This window comes from Rhineura floridana, chromosome 3, assembly GCF_030035675.1.
Source record: "Rhineura floridana isolate rRhiFlo1 chromosome 3, rRhiFlo1.hap2, whole genome shotgun sequence".
In the NCBI taxonomy this organism is placed as follows: domain Eukaryota; kingdom Metazoa; phylum Chordata; class Lepidosauria; order Squamata; family Rhineuridae; genus Rhineura; species Rhineura floridana.
The window spans coordinates 196995886-197011236 of record NC_084482.1 but is presented as its reverse complement, the minus strand read 5'-3'; the positions used below and the strand labels follow the sequence as shown (position 1 = coordinate 197011236).

Genomic DNA, 15351 nt, shown 5'->3' with positions numbered 1-15351 from the left:
ACTAGGGACAGGCAGAAGGTAGATGGGTATCCACTGGCAGATCTTTTCACGATTTGCAATAGTTCAGCAAGGATTTCTGACTCCTTATCATTTAACAATGGCAACAACAATAAAGTGCCTTTCTCTCCCTGCTTAAATTAGGCTGCTGAAGTGAAATAAGCTTGGGATAACCAAGAGTGGACTTCTGTGTGAAAGGACTCTGAGCTGAGTTCACTTCTGATACTGAAAACAAATCTCTAGACTCAGAATGTGCTCAGAGGCACCCTTGTCTTTTATTCTAAGAGTCACACATGTGATCCACCCATTTTTGCCGTGCCCACAACTAGCATGTGGCCCACAGAACGCGGCCCTCTGGCAAAAAAAGTTACTCCATCTCCAACAAAAGGCAATCTGAATAAAAAATATTTGAACAATGAGTTTCCCATCTCCTTCAATATCCTGCATATAGTTACCTTTGTTCAGTGTTTGTGTCAATGACCCTGTTAACATGAAAAAGTGACAAATTTAAAATCAATTCATCATACCAGGAGTCAATGTGCATTTGGTAGTGTTTTTTAAAGAACAAAAACAAAAAAACCCCACATAATAAATTCTTGATTAAGATGAAAATTCTAATTAGAACTCTACTGAATTAATCAATGATTTGTGGGACATTGTCAAATATAAGCCCAGGCACGTGATCAGGATGAGCTGGAACACACATGTAAAGTTGCACCTTTCAACGCACGGAGGGTGAAGGTCTGAAGCAGGGAGTCTATTCTACTCATGGAGGATTTCAGCACAATTTTGGCCTTTGACTATACAGGGAAGGAAAATGGCAAAAGACAGTTCCCTGCCCAGAGAACCATCCCCACAGTTGGAAGCATGTTGCTTCTGAACACCAGTTTCTGGAAACCACAGGAGAGGAGAATGCTCTTGTGCTCAGGTCCTGCTCTTGGGCATCCCATTGTGGCATCTGGTTGGCCACTGTGAGAACGGGATACTGGACTAGATGGACCTCTGGCCTGATCCAGCAGGCTCTTCTTATGTTGTTAAAGGTGGAGTGAAAAAGATGAAAAATGTGTCCGTCCCTCCCAAGCACAGAATATAGTGATAATAGCCTGATGCTATATCGCTCAACAAGAATGAGTGCCTGGATAGTGGATTAAATAGAAACACTATAATTAAACAGCTCTGGGGAAAAAAACATGTGATAGAGAGGTAGAGACCGATTACCTAAAACATATGAGCATAAGAAACAAGAGCCCTTTTATACTGAACCCAAATTATGTCTGCAAATGGACTTCAAAGGGTCTCCTGTTAACTGCCTATCAGAGGGCTGGAGGTTACAGCAAGCCCCTTTGAAGGTGCACTCCCAGTGCCAACCAGCTGATTGTGGCACTAATAGTGTAGCTTCCAAGGAGGCGAGACACTTTGAATTTTGCCAGATGCCCACCCCCAACCCATCCGTCAAAGTTAGCCCATGGGGATGGGGGAATTAAGGATCCAGCTTGTTGGAATTAAGGATCCAGTCCACAAGAGAAATTCCCTTCCCCATCCTTGCTTGTGAGTAAGCATCCTGCTGAGGCATTTTGATACCCACTGATGTTCCAGCAGAGCTGTTGGGAAAGGAGAGAGGAGGCTGGAGGCATCAGAGCATCCTTCTCTTTGCGGCTCCTTTGAGAAGAAGGGAAAGTTAGTGTGGTATAGTGGTTAAAGGGTTAGACCAGGACCATGAGGCTTACTGAGTGATCTTGGGCCAGGCACCATCTCTCAGGCTAACCTATCTCACAAGGTTGTTGTGAAGAGCCCTGGGCTCCTACTGGGAGGAAGGGCAGGATATAAATAAAATAATAAATACATAAATAAATAAAATGGGGAAGGGACAACCATATATACTACTTTCATTTTCCTGGAGGAAAGGTAGGCTATACGTGTAAAACAAGTAAAAGTCCAAAACCAGAAAAAAGCCCAACGCATTTCAGCCACTATATATAGGCCATCAGGGCCTGTAAATATAATAAAACAGCAGGGACAAACTGCATTAATAAACATATACATTAAGACCATACATGATGAATCTCTATATAACTTTTTTTTTACTTACAATAGCTGGTGTATAATATCTTTCTGTGCACAAAATTGCTATCAATTCAACCACCACAAGAAAGTGTTCATTCAGTGCATTCATATACAACCTCTCAGGGGTGATATCAAGGGTGAGCCCACTCAAAGAATGGAAAATTGATACCACCTGAAGCAAAACAATGTAGGAGGGATCCTGGATATTTTTCCTTTTTCACAAGAGAGGAAGCAATTCTAAACTCTCATTAAGTCCACTAGGGGTCATCGTTTTAAGATCCAGAATCCATGCTATTTCTCTCCTTACTAGGATATGGCTTCTCTCTCCCCACTTATTTTTCTAAAACCCAAAACTTGAAATCAGCAACAGAGTGATGAGTGTTCCACTACGGGCCCCCAGGTCTCTTGTTTTTGATGTTACTGAGGTGTTCCCCTATACGTCTTTTGACAATCCTAGGTTTCTTACATCTGCACTGGTACAGAAAGCTTCTGATCGTTTAAACTGCAATTTGACTTGATCATGTCACCAATAAATTACAAAGCAGCATTAAAAGACATTGGCATGTTATACGTCATATTTCTGGATGTCATGAACAACCTATGATTTCCTTTAAGAGGACCAGGAATTTGAAGGACATTTTGATTAGAAGTGAATTTAGGGACAATATTCATCCCATCACAAACACCTTACCAGGCACTAGTGCACCTAAGGGTCATCACCCCTGTGGCCTCTGTGCCTATTGTAGATTCACGTGCAAGATAATAGAGTTTGTTAATCCCAGCAATCACAAAAAATATGCTCTGAGTCATTTTTCCCCGTGCAACACTGCCAATGTCGTTTATGCAATCCAGTGCAGATGTAAGAAGCTTTACATAGGACAAACATCTAGGATTGTCAAAAGATGTATAGGGGAACACCTCAGTAACATCAAAAACAAGAGACCTGCCCCCCCCCTTAGCGGAACATTTTATTAGATGTCATCACTCTGTTGCTGATATTTTTTTTCTAGCATCTTGGGGTTCTCCCCTTTTTTTCTTTATACATCTAAAACATCATCATCAAGAACAACCACTTGTCCTCATTTCTAGGAGATGGAAGTGGTTTGGGAATATGTGTAAGACTCTTCAGACACTTCCAGGATTGTTGAAAAGAAAGTCATATTCTGTTTAACAAACATCTCACATTCCATGGAACCAACCTAGATGTGGAACATTTCCTGAGAGCTGTGCCTTCCCGGAAATCCCTTCCCGGAAATCCCCCCCCCTTTTGCTGGCCTGCATACCTTCACACTTTTCAATAGCTTTCATTAGAATGGAACTTCTTTGGGAATAACTCCTGAATCTCTCCTCTGTTTCTGGAGAAAGCTCCAACACAAGTTTTACTTCTCCCTTCTGGTACCTGAAAGGAAGAAGTTTGTTTAACTAGCATTGTCCCTTTGCAAGCCTGAAGTGGCAGTTTGGGCACTTAGTAGAGAGCAGATCCACTCCTATGCAGATTCCCCATTTCAAGGCTGAAGCTGTTGTCACGCCATATGGTCCTAGGCCATATTCACACCAGACATTTATTCCACTATTATTCTGCTTTAAACAGTCATGGCTCCTCCTCAAGGAATCCTGGGAAGTGAAGTTTATAAAGGGTGCTGAAAGCTGTCAGAAGACTCCTGTTCCCTTCACAGAGCTGCAATTCTCAAGAGTTTTCTGGAAAGAGAAAATGACCGTTAACCACTATGGCAAATTGTAGCTCTGTGAGGAGAATAGGGGTTTCCTAACAATTCTCAGCACCCTTCACAAACTATACTTCCCATGATTCTTTGAGGGAAGCCATGACTGTTTAAAGTGGAATAATAATGGAATAAATGTCTGGTGTGCATGTGGCCCATGTTGCTCTCCTTTTTAATTCTCAAAATAACGACATTGACTAGGAAGAGGGTTTCAGGCTTCAGGTTTCTGTATCAAGCTGACCTTCCTTCCAATGGATAAAGCAGCAGCTTTCTCAAGCTGGTGCCCTTTGGAAGTTTTGGACTACAACTCCCATTAGCCCCAGCCAGATGGGAGTTATAGTCCAAAGCCTCCAGAGAGCACCAGGTTGGGGAAAGCTGCGATAAAGTATTGTCACATTTGCCCCAATTCTCAGATCACTGAGAACTCCAGGAGTGTTCACCCTGGTTCTGTTTCCTTGGAACAAGGTCACTGGGCTTCTACTGGGAGGAAGGGTGGGATACAAATTTAATAAATAAATTAATAAAAAGTGGCTTTTTGGGTAAAATATAGTCTTATTCACACTTATACTCAGATGAGCATGGGCAGAGATAGAGCTGAAGACTCCAGCAGATCCAGCTCTCCTATTAGGTTTTTAGAAGGGCTACCACTGCCATAGCATTTTTCCAGAGAGTGACTCAGGGCACATCTACACAGTGGTTTACTGTGTGTTTGGTGCTACTCACATCTCCTTTTAATTTGCATGGTTCACATGACATTACCAGCAAACAGAAGCTATCACACAATTTTCTCTCTGTAAATCTGTACTAACCCAAACCACTGATAATATGAAAAGGGAAGAAAAAACCCTCTTCACTCCGTTTCTCTAGTGCTTGAAGACACTTTGTTTCAATGCTTTTAGTTGGGTGTGTCAATCGTTCCCCTCTCCACCCCCACTATCTTCTCCTCCCTTCATTCATGTTATTTCCTGTAGGCTGACAAACAACTTCCGGCTGCTCTCCTCCGTTCTGCTGGCCTTTTTTATGTTGCTACAAACGGTGCCTTTATTTTCTACCCCCCCCTCCACTTGTGCACAAAAGCATAACACTGCTCAATTTTGAATTTCAGCTGTATCCTACCAGGCATCACATAGATATTCGCACTTCTGGGTGTTTTTTTAATAAAGGAACCTAATGCAGCATGTTCGGTTGCCAAGCAACCAGAGGGAGTGGAAATGTTAAATTAGAGGGCATGGTCATTAGGAAACTGAGTAATTGATTTTTCTCCGTAGTGTGAATAGAAAACACCACGTTTGCAGCTGGCATTGAGCCCTTACTGTGGACGGTACAAACAGAAAACGAAGATATAAGCAGCATCTTTAGTACGAAGTAATGCTCCCATGTGGGTAAGCCCTCAGCCTGTCTGCCAGTCTCAATCTGAACTCCGTGTCAAACCTACAGCAGATCTTGATGACATCATTCCCTACAGGGAGGGGGAAGCAAGGCTTCCCTGCTTTCTAGAAGGAACCTCTGGCCATTCCTTTACTTAAGCAGAGAGCCACCATTCGGACCCATCTCCCAACAAAAGAAAATCTGCCAGGCATAGCTTCTACAACAGGTATGACTCATTATTCTTTTAGTCTCTTTTTACAACCAGAGCCACAGAGGGGTGTGTGTATGTGCATGTGTGTAGAGTGAGGGGATCCTTGAGAAAGGGGTTTTGACATAATCCAGCAATCCGCATAGTTTTCAGACCAGCATTGATTTCTTGCTGCAAGTCGTGGCTGTCATTGGCACAAGTTTTAAAAAAACTCCACTACAAATTTTATGTTATTGTCTTTGCAATCAGCTTTTTAAGCTGATGCAAATCAGTAAAACAAATGCCTATAGTATAAGCATTTTCATTGGCATTTTTATTACCAATTATGTTATTTTTTTCCCCTGGAAAAAAAACACAAATTGGCAATTGTGAAAACAATTAGGAATGAAAAAATGGCAGATCAGTACTGAAAGCTAGACTGTTGGAATTCAAATGGATAGGAACCAGCTATCGAACCCCATTCTTACCTGGGGAGTAAGCCTTATTGAACTGAATAGGGCTTACTTCTGAGTAGACACGATTAGGATTAACACTGTGAATCTCTTCCACACCAGGTGAACAACAAAAGGGGTGCAGAGAAAGGGCCACATACCTGCCCAAGGTGTTTCTGATGTCCTAAAAGTGAGAAAGAGAGAAGTGGATCTGTTATACAGACAAACACAGAACTTTGTCTTGAGGAGAATTTCTGTGTGTGCCCCTTCTTTGTGGAACACCAGATGCCACCACAAGGATCATGTCTTCATTGATCAGGGGACTAGAAACAAAACCCTATGAAGAGACTGAAATAACTGGACATGTTTAGCCTTGAGAAGAGAAGACTGAAGGGAGATATGATAGCACTCTTCAAGTACATGAAAGCAGTGGCGTCACTAATAATAATAATAATAATAATTTAATTTATGTGTCGCCTATCTGGCCGATGGCCACTCTAGGCGACGTACAAATCAGTTGCAGTAAATGCAGCACAATAAAATACACATAAAATACAATATAACAATGAAACTATAAATAAGAACAATAACAGTTCAGAGTAATAGGTAGTTACTAGGGTTGGTGTCATCTGGTGTGGTAACTCATGGTGTCACCCCCATGGACCTCCTCCTGTACCAGACCATACAGAATCCTTAGTAATGTTTTTTGTACTAATGTTACTCGTAAATCGTAATTCCCATATATCACTGAATGTAATGGCAATAGTAGTGATATAAACAACTAGCAAAATTAAAATTACACCTTTAAATTACAATATCATACGCACAGCTCAAATTCTTGCTCTTATTACTAATGGGAGTTAATTACCTTGCATATCCCCATAGTAAATTTTCAGATACTTTCAGACCCTCAGCAATTTTCAAGTGGTCTATGTAGAAGAAAGGTTTGGGAACCCCTGGAATAAGACACCTGCTTATGTCCCTATGCTGCTCCCTCCCCTCATTTAGGTGCCTGGGATGCATGCGTGTGGACACACCTCCTTACAATTATGGAAAGTGATTCTTAATAATAAGTCTCCAGACACAAAGTTACATAGGTATTTATCAGTTGTTTAGTAGAAAATTCAGAGCTGCAGCGTCCCTTCATGATAGTTACAGCCACATACACCCTTTTTTGCTCCTGGATTAAGAATGAGATCTTTGTTAATGCATTCTCTCACAACAACAAACATCTCTAGGAGCCAATCAGCATGAAAGTGGAGAGCGTTAGCAACTGAGAAGAGTCTTCTCAGTGGCTGACTCACCTCCTTTCACTCTGACTGGCTCCAATCTGCAGAAAAGGCAAGGAAGCCTATTAGAAGACTCTTCTCAGTGACTAACACACTCCCTTTTCATGCTGACTGTAGGATGCTTGGAGACATAGGGACCCTGCTCCCAAAAAAGCAGAGGGACTAAGATCCCCTGGGCGACTACCCTCCTGGTGCTTATGGACATGACCGTAATATATTTTGTGACGTGCAAGTTCGATATTATTTATTAAGTGTGTTTAGGTTTACACTGATGGCATTCCCAAATATGTACTGTCACACAGACTTTGGTTTTCCATAACACAATGTTTGTCCAAGCCTCCACACTTGGGGGGGCACTACTTGCACACCCCTTCCATAAGCACATCAAAGTTGGATACACACCTGAACCAAGACCCAGACAAAAGGGCACTCAAAACAAAAAGGTAATTACAGTGGCTGAGTAGATCTTGTACAGTGGTCATACTGACTGGGCAGCCACTGTCCTTCATATTTTACAAAATACTTTTTCCTATACAAAGATTAAATTTCTGTGTATGAAAAAGTAATATATGAAGTGGTCTCAATAGTGAGAAAAGTAAACAAGTGAATGGTGATCCAAATGTTTTTCATTCTCACGTTATGAAGCTAGCTGCCCGATGATGTATCACCTTCCCTACGCATGCAGCGTAGACTGAAAAAACAGCACCCAAGCCACCATTCAATACGTGCATGTGTTCTTTCCAACATGAATCTACAGGTCTCAAAAAGTAATGTGTGACAAAGTCCTCAAACACCTTATAACATGCCTCAAACATGGTCTCTTGTTCTACCAGCATGCCTTCACACCATCACTTTGCCAAAACATAAGGATAGGTAAATTGCTTTTAGGGAGGTTCACAACTATGATTTCCTATTTATTTAATCTAAAAATATTTAAAATACATAAAAACAGCCAGGGGAAGATATTGAAGAAATATAAAATAAATACAAATTAAAAAGGGGGGAGGTGAAGAGACCTTAAATGTGCTACTCACCATCTCTCAGCCTATCCTCCCCTCAGGATGAAAACAACGGAGAACGATGACCACCCCCAGGAAGAAGGGCACACTTAAAATGTAGAGGGAAAAATCATCTACAACCATAGTGTGAAATCAAATACTTATTGGGACACAGTATGAAGAAATATTTATATAAACATGACTCTCAAATATGTTCATGAATTACACAATCTGTAAATATATTTATAGTGCAATCCGATGTTTGTTTACTCAGAAGCAAGTCCCAATGTATTCAATGGGGCTTACTCAAACTGGGAAGTGTGCAGAGAACTGCAGCCTCAAGTGATAAGGAACTTGTTCTTTCAACTTGTTCTTTTAAGTTGAGACCTTATCCCAGTCTGAGTCTGTGTTGGAATTGCTTTTTAATATGTTTTTAAGCCTGTTATTTTTTTTTTTAAAAAAATGTTTTTTAAAGCTTTTAAAAATATTTTCAAAGATGTTTTAATGTATTTTAAAGTCTGTTTTTATGATGTTTTAAAGTGCTTTTAGTGCTTTTGTTTGCCGCCCTGGGCTCCTACTGGGAGGAAGGGCGGGATATAAATCAAATAATAAATAAATAAACTTCATTCACCCAAACCAAAATTCAGAATCATGCCTCTTTAGGCTGTTTTCCAACTGTTTATTCTTGCTTTATGGTTATTGGATTTTAAATGGCTTTATTTCTTGTTGTGAGTTGCCTTGGTTTCCAACCCTACCTCACAGGGTTGTTGGAAAGACTACACACACACACTGCAGATGTATAAATACATACAGCCCATATAATAGTTTATTGTCAAACCAGTTGGTCATTGCAGAAAAATCAGTATTAGTTTTAAAAAAATCTATTAGTTTCCTACAGAATAAAAACTGTAATACCTAAGTAAGCCCTGCCTACTTGCTTTAAAATAGGACTGGAGGAGGGGGGAGAGAAAGACAACACAAACACAATTCTTTTTTACATTCACTCCAAAGTCCCATTGATTTTCAGCACATTCATAACCATGTCTACTCAAAAGTAAATCCTATTGAATTCAATGGGATTTACTCTGGAGATATGGGATTAGCAATGCTTTTACCCCCACAAAAGCAAGTATTGGGAAGGTTTTGAAAACACTGCCCAGGATCTGACTCCTACACGCAAGAGGGGGAAAAACTGAAATGTATATACTTACCCAATTTATGAGATTTTCCGATAAACGGGGGGGAAACCACCATTTTCTGGCCTTGCAGTGAGGTTTACTAGACACTGTCACAGGTCAACCAAACACTTCACTGATTGGCTGCAATCCTGAACAGGTGGGGTTAAAGCTACGAAGTGCTATACAGTAGTTTAAAAAAAGATTTAACGGGGGCAGCTGACGTTTTTATGTATATCTCGAGAACTGGACCACCTAGAAACTTAATTTTTTTTAAATTAAAGCTTAGAATCACCCCCCTCTGATGGTGTCACCTGGTGTGGTTCACACACCCCGCACCCCCCTAGTGACGCAACTGGGGGGCGGCTGACGTTTTTATGCATATCTCGAGAACCGGACCACCTAGAAACTTAATTTTTTTTTAAAATTAAAGCTGAGAGTCATCCCCCTCTGATGGTGTCACCTGGTGCGGTCCGCACCCCCGCACCCCCCTAGTGACGCCTCTGCATGAAAGGTTGTTACACAGAGGAGGGCTACGATCTCTTCTTGATTGTCCCAGAGTGCAGGACACGGAATAAAGGGCACAAGTTGCAGGAAGCCAGATTTTGATTGAACGTCAGGAAAAACTTCCTAAGTGTTAGAGCAGTACAACAATGGAACCAATTACCTAGGGAGGTGGTGGGCTCTCCAATACTGGAGGCCTTCAAGAGGCAGCTGCACAGCCACCTGTTGGGTATGCTATAATTTGGATTCTTGCATTGAGCAGGGGGTTGGATTTACAGGCCCCTTCCAACTCTATGATTCTATGATCCCCACAGACCAGCAGTGGCTAGTGCTCATTGGGACTGGTGGGGCAGAAGGCAGGGAGATCAAAAGCAGGTGGAGCTAGAGCCAATGACAGGCAGAGCTACCCCGTGGTTGTTTGTTAGCAGTGCTTTGGGGGGGGGAGAAATGAGATGAGATATCTTGATAAAAGATAATGAGATATCTTGATAAAAGTTCCATGTCTGCCAGCACAAAATGGCTGCCATGGGCAGCAAGAAACGGGGTTCTGGTACTCCGTACCAGTGAGCACTGTCACAAAAACAGCCCTGGTTGTAAGGACGGGGGCAGGCAGGTGGGGGTTTGCTGAGGGTACAATTTGAGGTTGGTGGGGCAGTGTTCTGTTTGCCCAAATGCCAGAGATCTGGGGGCAGGGTGTGTGTGTCCTAGTCTTAAATCTCACCTGCAAGAATTCATGGGCTGGCTGCAGGCGCTTCCTCTCCATCTCTGTGATCAGATGACTGAGACGGGAAATCTCCCCGGAAAATCTGGTGACATTTTCTTCCCGCCTCTTCTCAATTTCTTTCTCAATCGAGCCCAACTGAGTCAGCCAGAAGTGCTCCTTTTCCTCAAGAAACGCCTGCATTCGCTCAAAAGCTGACATGACTTGCTGCTTCTCCACTCCTAACTGTGTCTGAAGTGGGTGGGGGAGACCCATTGAAATTGAGGAAGGAACAAATATGGAGCATGAGACTCACATAACTTTAGATGTGAGGTAAAGGGGAAAAGGCAAATGCTGGTTTCTCTCCACCCCTACCCACCTCCCAACTGAGAGAAAACTGCTGACTAGTCAATGCCTGAACTGTGACTTAGGGCAGCTGTCTCCAACCTGGTGTCCTCCAGATGTTTTGAACTACAACTCCCATCAGTCTCAGACAGTCTCAACCTTCCCAGGGTTGTGGAAGGCTGACTTAGCACGACAGCATCTGGTTGGCCACTATGGGAAACAGGATGCTGGACTAGATGGGCCTCTGGTCTGATCCAGCAGGACTCTTCTTATGTACTTAGATATCAAGTGGCATTTGGGTCTCTGAGCAAATGAAGGTGGTGAATGGTTGTGGCCTCATCAGCACTACAGTTTGTAGAACACCCAGGAGGCCTGTAAGCAAAGTAATAATAGAAATCATGAGGGCTTCCAGACTGTCACTGTTTTGTGGGACAGTTTCAGTCACATAATGGAAATTCGGGACTGCACAATTAAAAGTAGATTGAAGTGCTCTGGTGCAACAAATCCACTTTAAAAAAAAGACAGATTTTGCAGTAAGGAAAGTGTCAGGTACTTAAATGCACAAAACAGTGTGGGATAAAGATCAACTGAGAGGAAATTGTATAACCTCTGTGCATACAAATCAGAACAAATGCTCAATACAGAGCGGACATAGTATAATCTTCATGCAAGCTTTGTGCACACAAATCAGGAGGAACGCTCAATAAAGAGTTTTTCTGTAGGAGCCCAATAATAGGAAGAATACAAATAAGGTTTTTTAAAAGCGGGGAGGGAGGAGGGAGAAACGGGCAGGAGATCTGGGGCCTAATGCAAAAGACGGGGCTTGAGCCCACTGAGCCACCTCTAACAACACTCCTGACTACAACTCCCATCAGCCCCAGCCAGCATAGCATAGCTGGGGCTGATGGGAGTTATAGTTGCAAACATCTGGAGGGCACCAGGTTGGGGAAGGCTGCTATAGAGCATCACACACTCTTGGCAAACACTTGGGATATATATGCTGCCTCACTCATCAAGGATGCGAAAAGTCTTTATTGCTGCTATTTTTGTTTATTACTTTGTTTTCTTCTTTAACTTTTCTTGTATTGTTATATTGCATTATTGTACTCTGCCCTCGGAGCCTAGGGTGAACAGCAGGTAAGAAATGCACCAAATACGTATTGGATGGCCAGGTAGGCTCATGGAAAGATGGCCTCTTTTTGTAATGCATTGGAACAAGAGATACTAAGACAACATCCAGCCTTTCATTTTAGTGTACAAACTTTGATTACATATTATTATTATTATTATTTATTACATTTGTATACTGCCCCGTAGCCGAAGCTCCCTGGGCGGTTTACAACAATTAAAAACAAATATATAAATTTAAAAACACATTTTTAAAAAAGCAATTTAAAAACACATGCTAAAATGCCTGGGAGAAGAGGAAAGTCTTGACCTGGCACCAAAAAGATAACAGTGTGGGCGCCAGGCGCACCTCATCAAGGAGATCATTCTGTAATTTGGAATATGAATATGAATAGTGTACAACTCAATATTTTATTTTATTTTTTAAAAAAGAATTAATAATACCCACAAGGCATCTCTGGCTTCTCTCCTCTTCCACCAGTTTCCAACCCACAATTTTTTCTTTTTCTTTCTCCAGGGACTGTACTTGGGCTTGGATCTTCTCCTGCAAAAACAGAAGATGGTTTTGCTGGGAGAGGAGGTCCATTGATCTGATGTGCGTCAGGAACTTACCCCCCTCCCTGCTCATCCCCTTCATCAAGACTGTCTGTAGATATGATGAAAGTGTGTTCATACATGTGTTTTGGACAGCGTATACCCAGAGGTATCTAAAAGAGCGCCTTCCCTAATATCAGCCATCTCAGATCCTACAATCAGCAGGTGAGGTCTTGTGGGTGATGCCGCCGCAACTGGGGACGTTGACCCATGACAGGGTGTAGAGAGGACGGGATCCTTGAGAGATAATTTAGACAAGGGATGCTGCCCTCCAGATGCTGTTGGATTCAAACTCACATCAGTATATTAGCCAGGAGAGCCAATCTGGTGGGAATTGTAGTCCAACAACACCTAGTGGGCACCACATTGGCTACCTCTGATCTAGATCAACCCTAAAATGATGAAACTGAGGTTATCATACTTTGGACATGTTGGGTTTGGACCTAACAGACACATAATGAGAAGACATGATTCACTAGAAAAGACAATAATGCTGGGAAAAACAGAAGGGAGTAGAAAAAGAGGAAGACCAAACAGGTGATGGATTGATTCCATAAAGGAAGCCGCAGACCTGAACTCACAAGATCTGAACAGGGTGGTTCATGACAGATGCTATTGGAGGTCGCTGATTCATAGGGTTGCCATAAGTCGGAATCAACCCGAAGGCACATAACAAAAACAAGGGAACTTCTGGCCTATCGGCCTCTATAGGCCCATCTGGGTCCTCTCCATTGGGCCAGCAAGGCTGTTTTGATCAAGCCATGCTCAGCTACCCTACTCCTGATGGCACCTCCAAAGCCCTGTGCTTTGCAGATGCTGCTGATCAGGGCTGTGCCTTTGCTTGGACAGTCTAAACCACACGTGCAAGGGAAAATGGTCACCTGATATCATGTGATTGACAGGTAAATAATTCCTACACACTATGAAAAATACAGGGTGGTATTCAGTTTGTGGAATTTACTAGTGAGGTGTGTCTGTCTCCCTCATTATTGACTTTCAGGAGGCAGTTAAAAACATTCCTGCTTACCCAGGCATTTGATGGCTGAAATGGTTCATGGCAACCCTGAGATCACTGACTGAGAAAATGCTTTAACTGTTTTTAGAAGGCTTTTAAATTTTTTATTATTAATATTGATGAGTTTGCTGATCTGTGCTCCTATGCAAGGAAGGGTGGGATATGAACTGTATTTATAATAATAACTGCCTATGCACGAGGTCTGTGACAGGCACATGTGTCTGTGTACATGAGAATGTGTGTGTGTGCACATTCTCCATGAGGGAGGGGGCAGGAGCAGGTCCCTCCCTCTGCCCCATTCTCTCCACAAGAGAGACTATGAATATGAAGGGGGCAGTCCTGTACACACTTACCCGGTAAGGGGCGGAAATACAGGAGTGCAGCAGGAGCACATCAGGATAGCCTCACCCACAAGCTAGCAGAAGCCGGGGTTTATTCTATGCTTTTTTCCCTACTGTACAAAGTACTCAAGTAATGTGTCCCATAATAAGCTATTAACACGTTACAAAGATCTTAAAGGAGCCAATATTTAGCTTCGTTTTCTATTTCTTATTATCTTTTCTCATCTGTTTCTTTTTGAGAGCATACCTGAAAAAAATGGAAATGGACTGCCCGACTTATGGCTACCCTGTGAATAGGGTGTTCATGGTAAGTGGTATCCAGAGGGGTTTACCATTGCCCCCCTCTGAGGCTAGTCCTCCCCAGCTGGCTAAGGCCTGCTCAGCTTGCCACAGCTGCACAAGCCAGCCCCTTCCTTGCCGGCAACTGCCAGCTGGGGGCAACTGGGCTCCTTGGGACTATGCAGCTTGCCCACGGCTGCACAGGTGGCAGGGCACCTAACCCCTGAGCCACTCACTGTGGGGGTGATCTTTAGCTGGCCCTTGACACCCAGGAGACACGAGCGGGGATCTGAACTCAGACTGGACTCCCAGCCAGGCTCTCCTCCCCACTATGCTCTACCAGCTGTTGAGAGCATACCTAGCTCCTCATTAAATCCCATATGCTCAACCGCACGAAAAACATATTTCACACACTGCACTATTTTTTTTGTGGCTGCACAAAATGTGTCTAGTAGCTGCCCGTTAGCAGCAACCCTGGCTGAAGCTGATAGACGTTGGAAGCCTAGAGTACCTGGAGGCCACCTGCCCATTGGCTACCCCCGTGGGCCCTGGCCTACCATGTAGCTTTGGACGGCTTCCTCCACAGGGACGACCCGGTGCTCTCGGTGCCCCTTGGACCTGTCGCACACCACGCAGATGGAGGCTTCGTCGTCCCTGCAGAAGAGCTTCAAGGGCTCCTGGTGCCTCCCGCACACTCCCCGCTGGCCTTCTTTTCTCGCCTCCTCCAGTTTCTTGACAAGCTCGACGACATTGGCCAGCTGCCGGCTGGGCCTCAAGTCCCTCGTCTGCATGGCTTCACGGCACTGAGGGCAAGAGGCGGCGCCGGGCTTCTCCCAGCACCGGGCCAGGCAAGCTTGGCAGAAAATGTGCCCGCAGTCGGTGATCACCGGCTGCTGGAAATACTCCAGGCAGACCGAGCAGGTCGTCTCATCGCAGAGCTCCTCTACGGGATTGCCGGAGGCCATGGAGCGGGATTTTTCTCTTTGATGTGTATAGCAGGAACAGCCTTAGCCTTCGTGCCCGGTTTCCAGTACGGGCAAGATGCTTGCTTTCCTGGAACTGCAGCAGGCTAAAGGGGAGGGGAAGATCACCTAGTGACCAAAAAAACGTCTGTCATCATAAATCTGAAGGTGCCACAGGAGACACTCTGTTGTTTTTTTGCAGCAGCAGATGGACCTAGCTGCTACTTCGGAA

General features: G+C 43.5%; 2 protein-coding genes across 3 annotated transcripts in view; both read right to left on the bottom strand.

Annotated features, from left to right (window-relative positions):
• Nucleotides 1-2224, bottom strand: part of LOC133380995 (zinc finger protein RFP-like) — a 29639-nt gene extending 27415 nt beyond the window's left edge. Inside the window, exons 1-2 of one of the 2 annotated variants that reach the window (XM_061619317.1) lie at nucleotides 2087-2224; nucleotides 453-479 (exon numbers count right to left, since the gene is read on the bottom strand). Coding sequence is in view for 1 of the 2 variants with exons in the window: in XM_061619316.1 (XP_061475300.1) it covers nucleotides 2087-2170 (84 nt within the window). In the remaining variant the exon portion in view is untranslated. The remainder of the gene's footprint in view (nucleotides 1-452; nucleotides 480-2086) is intronic. The other variant, XM_061619316.1, reaches the window with a different exon arrangement.
• A 2913-nt stretch (nucleotides 2225-5137) lies between these two features.
• LOC133378855 (zinc finger protein RFP-like) lies at nucleotides 5138-15122 on the bottom strand. Its single transcript, XM_061613468.1, has 5 exons — nucleotides 14715-15122; nucleotides 12377-12472; nucleotides 10477-10707; nucleotides 5826-5973; nucleotides 5138-5241 (listed from the first exon to the last, which is right to left on the bottom strand). Exons 1-5 carry the CDS (start codon nucleotides 15120-15122, stop codon nucleotides 5138-5140), a joined length of 987 nt encoding a protein of 328 aa, XP_061469452.1.
• Between the last annotated feature and the right edge of the window lie 229 nt (nucleotides 15123-15351).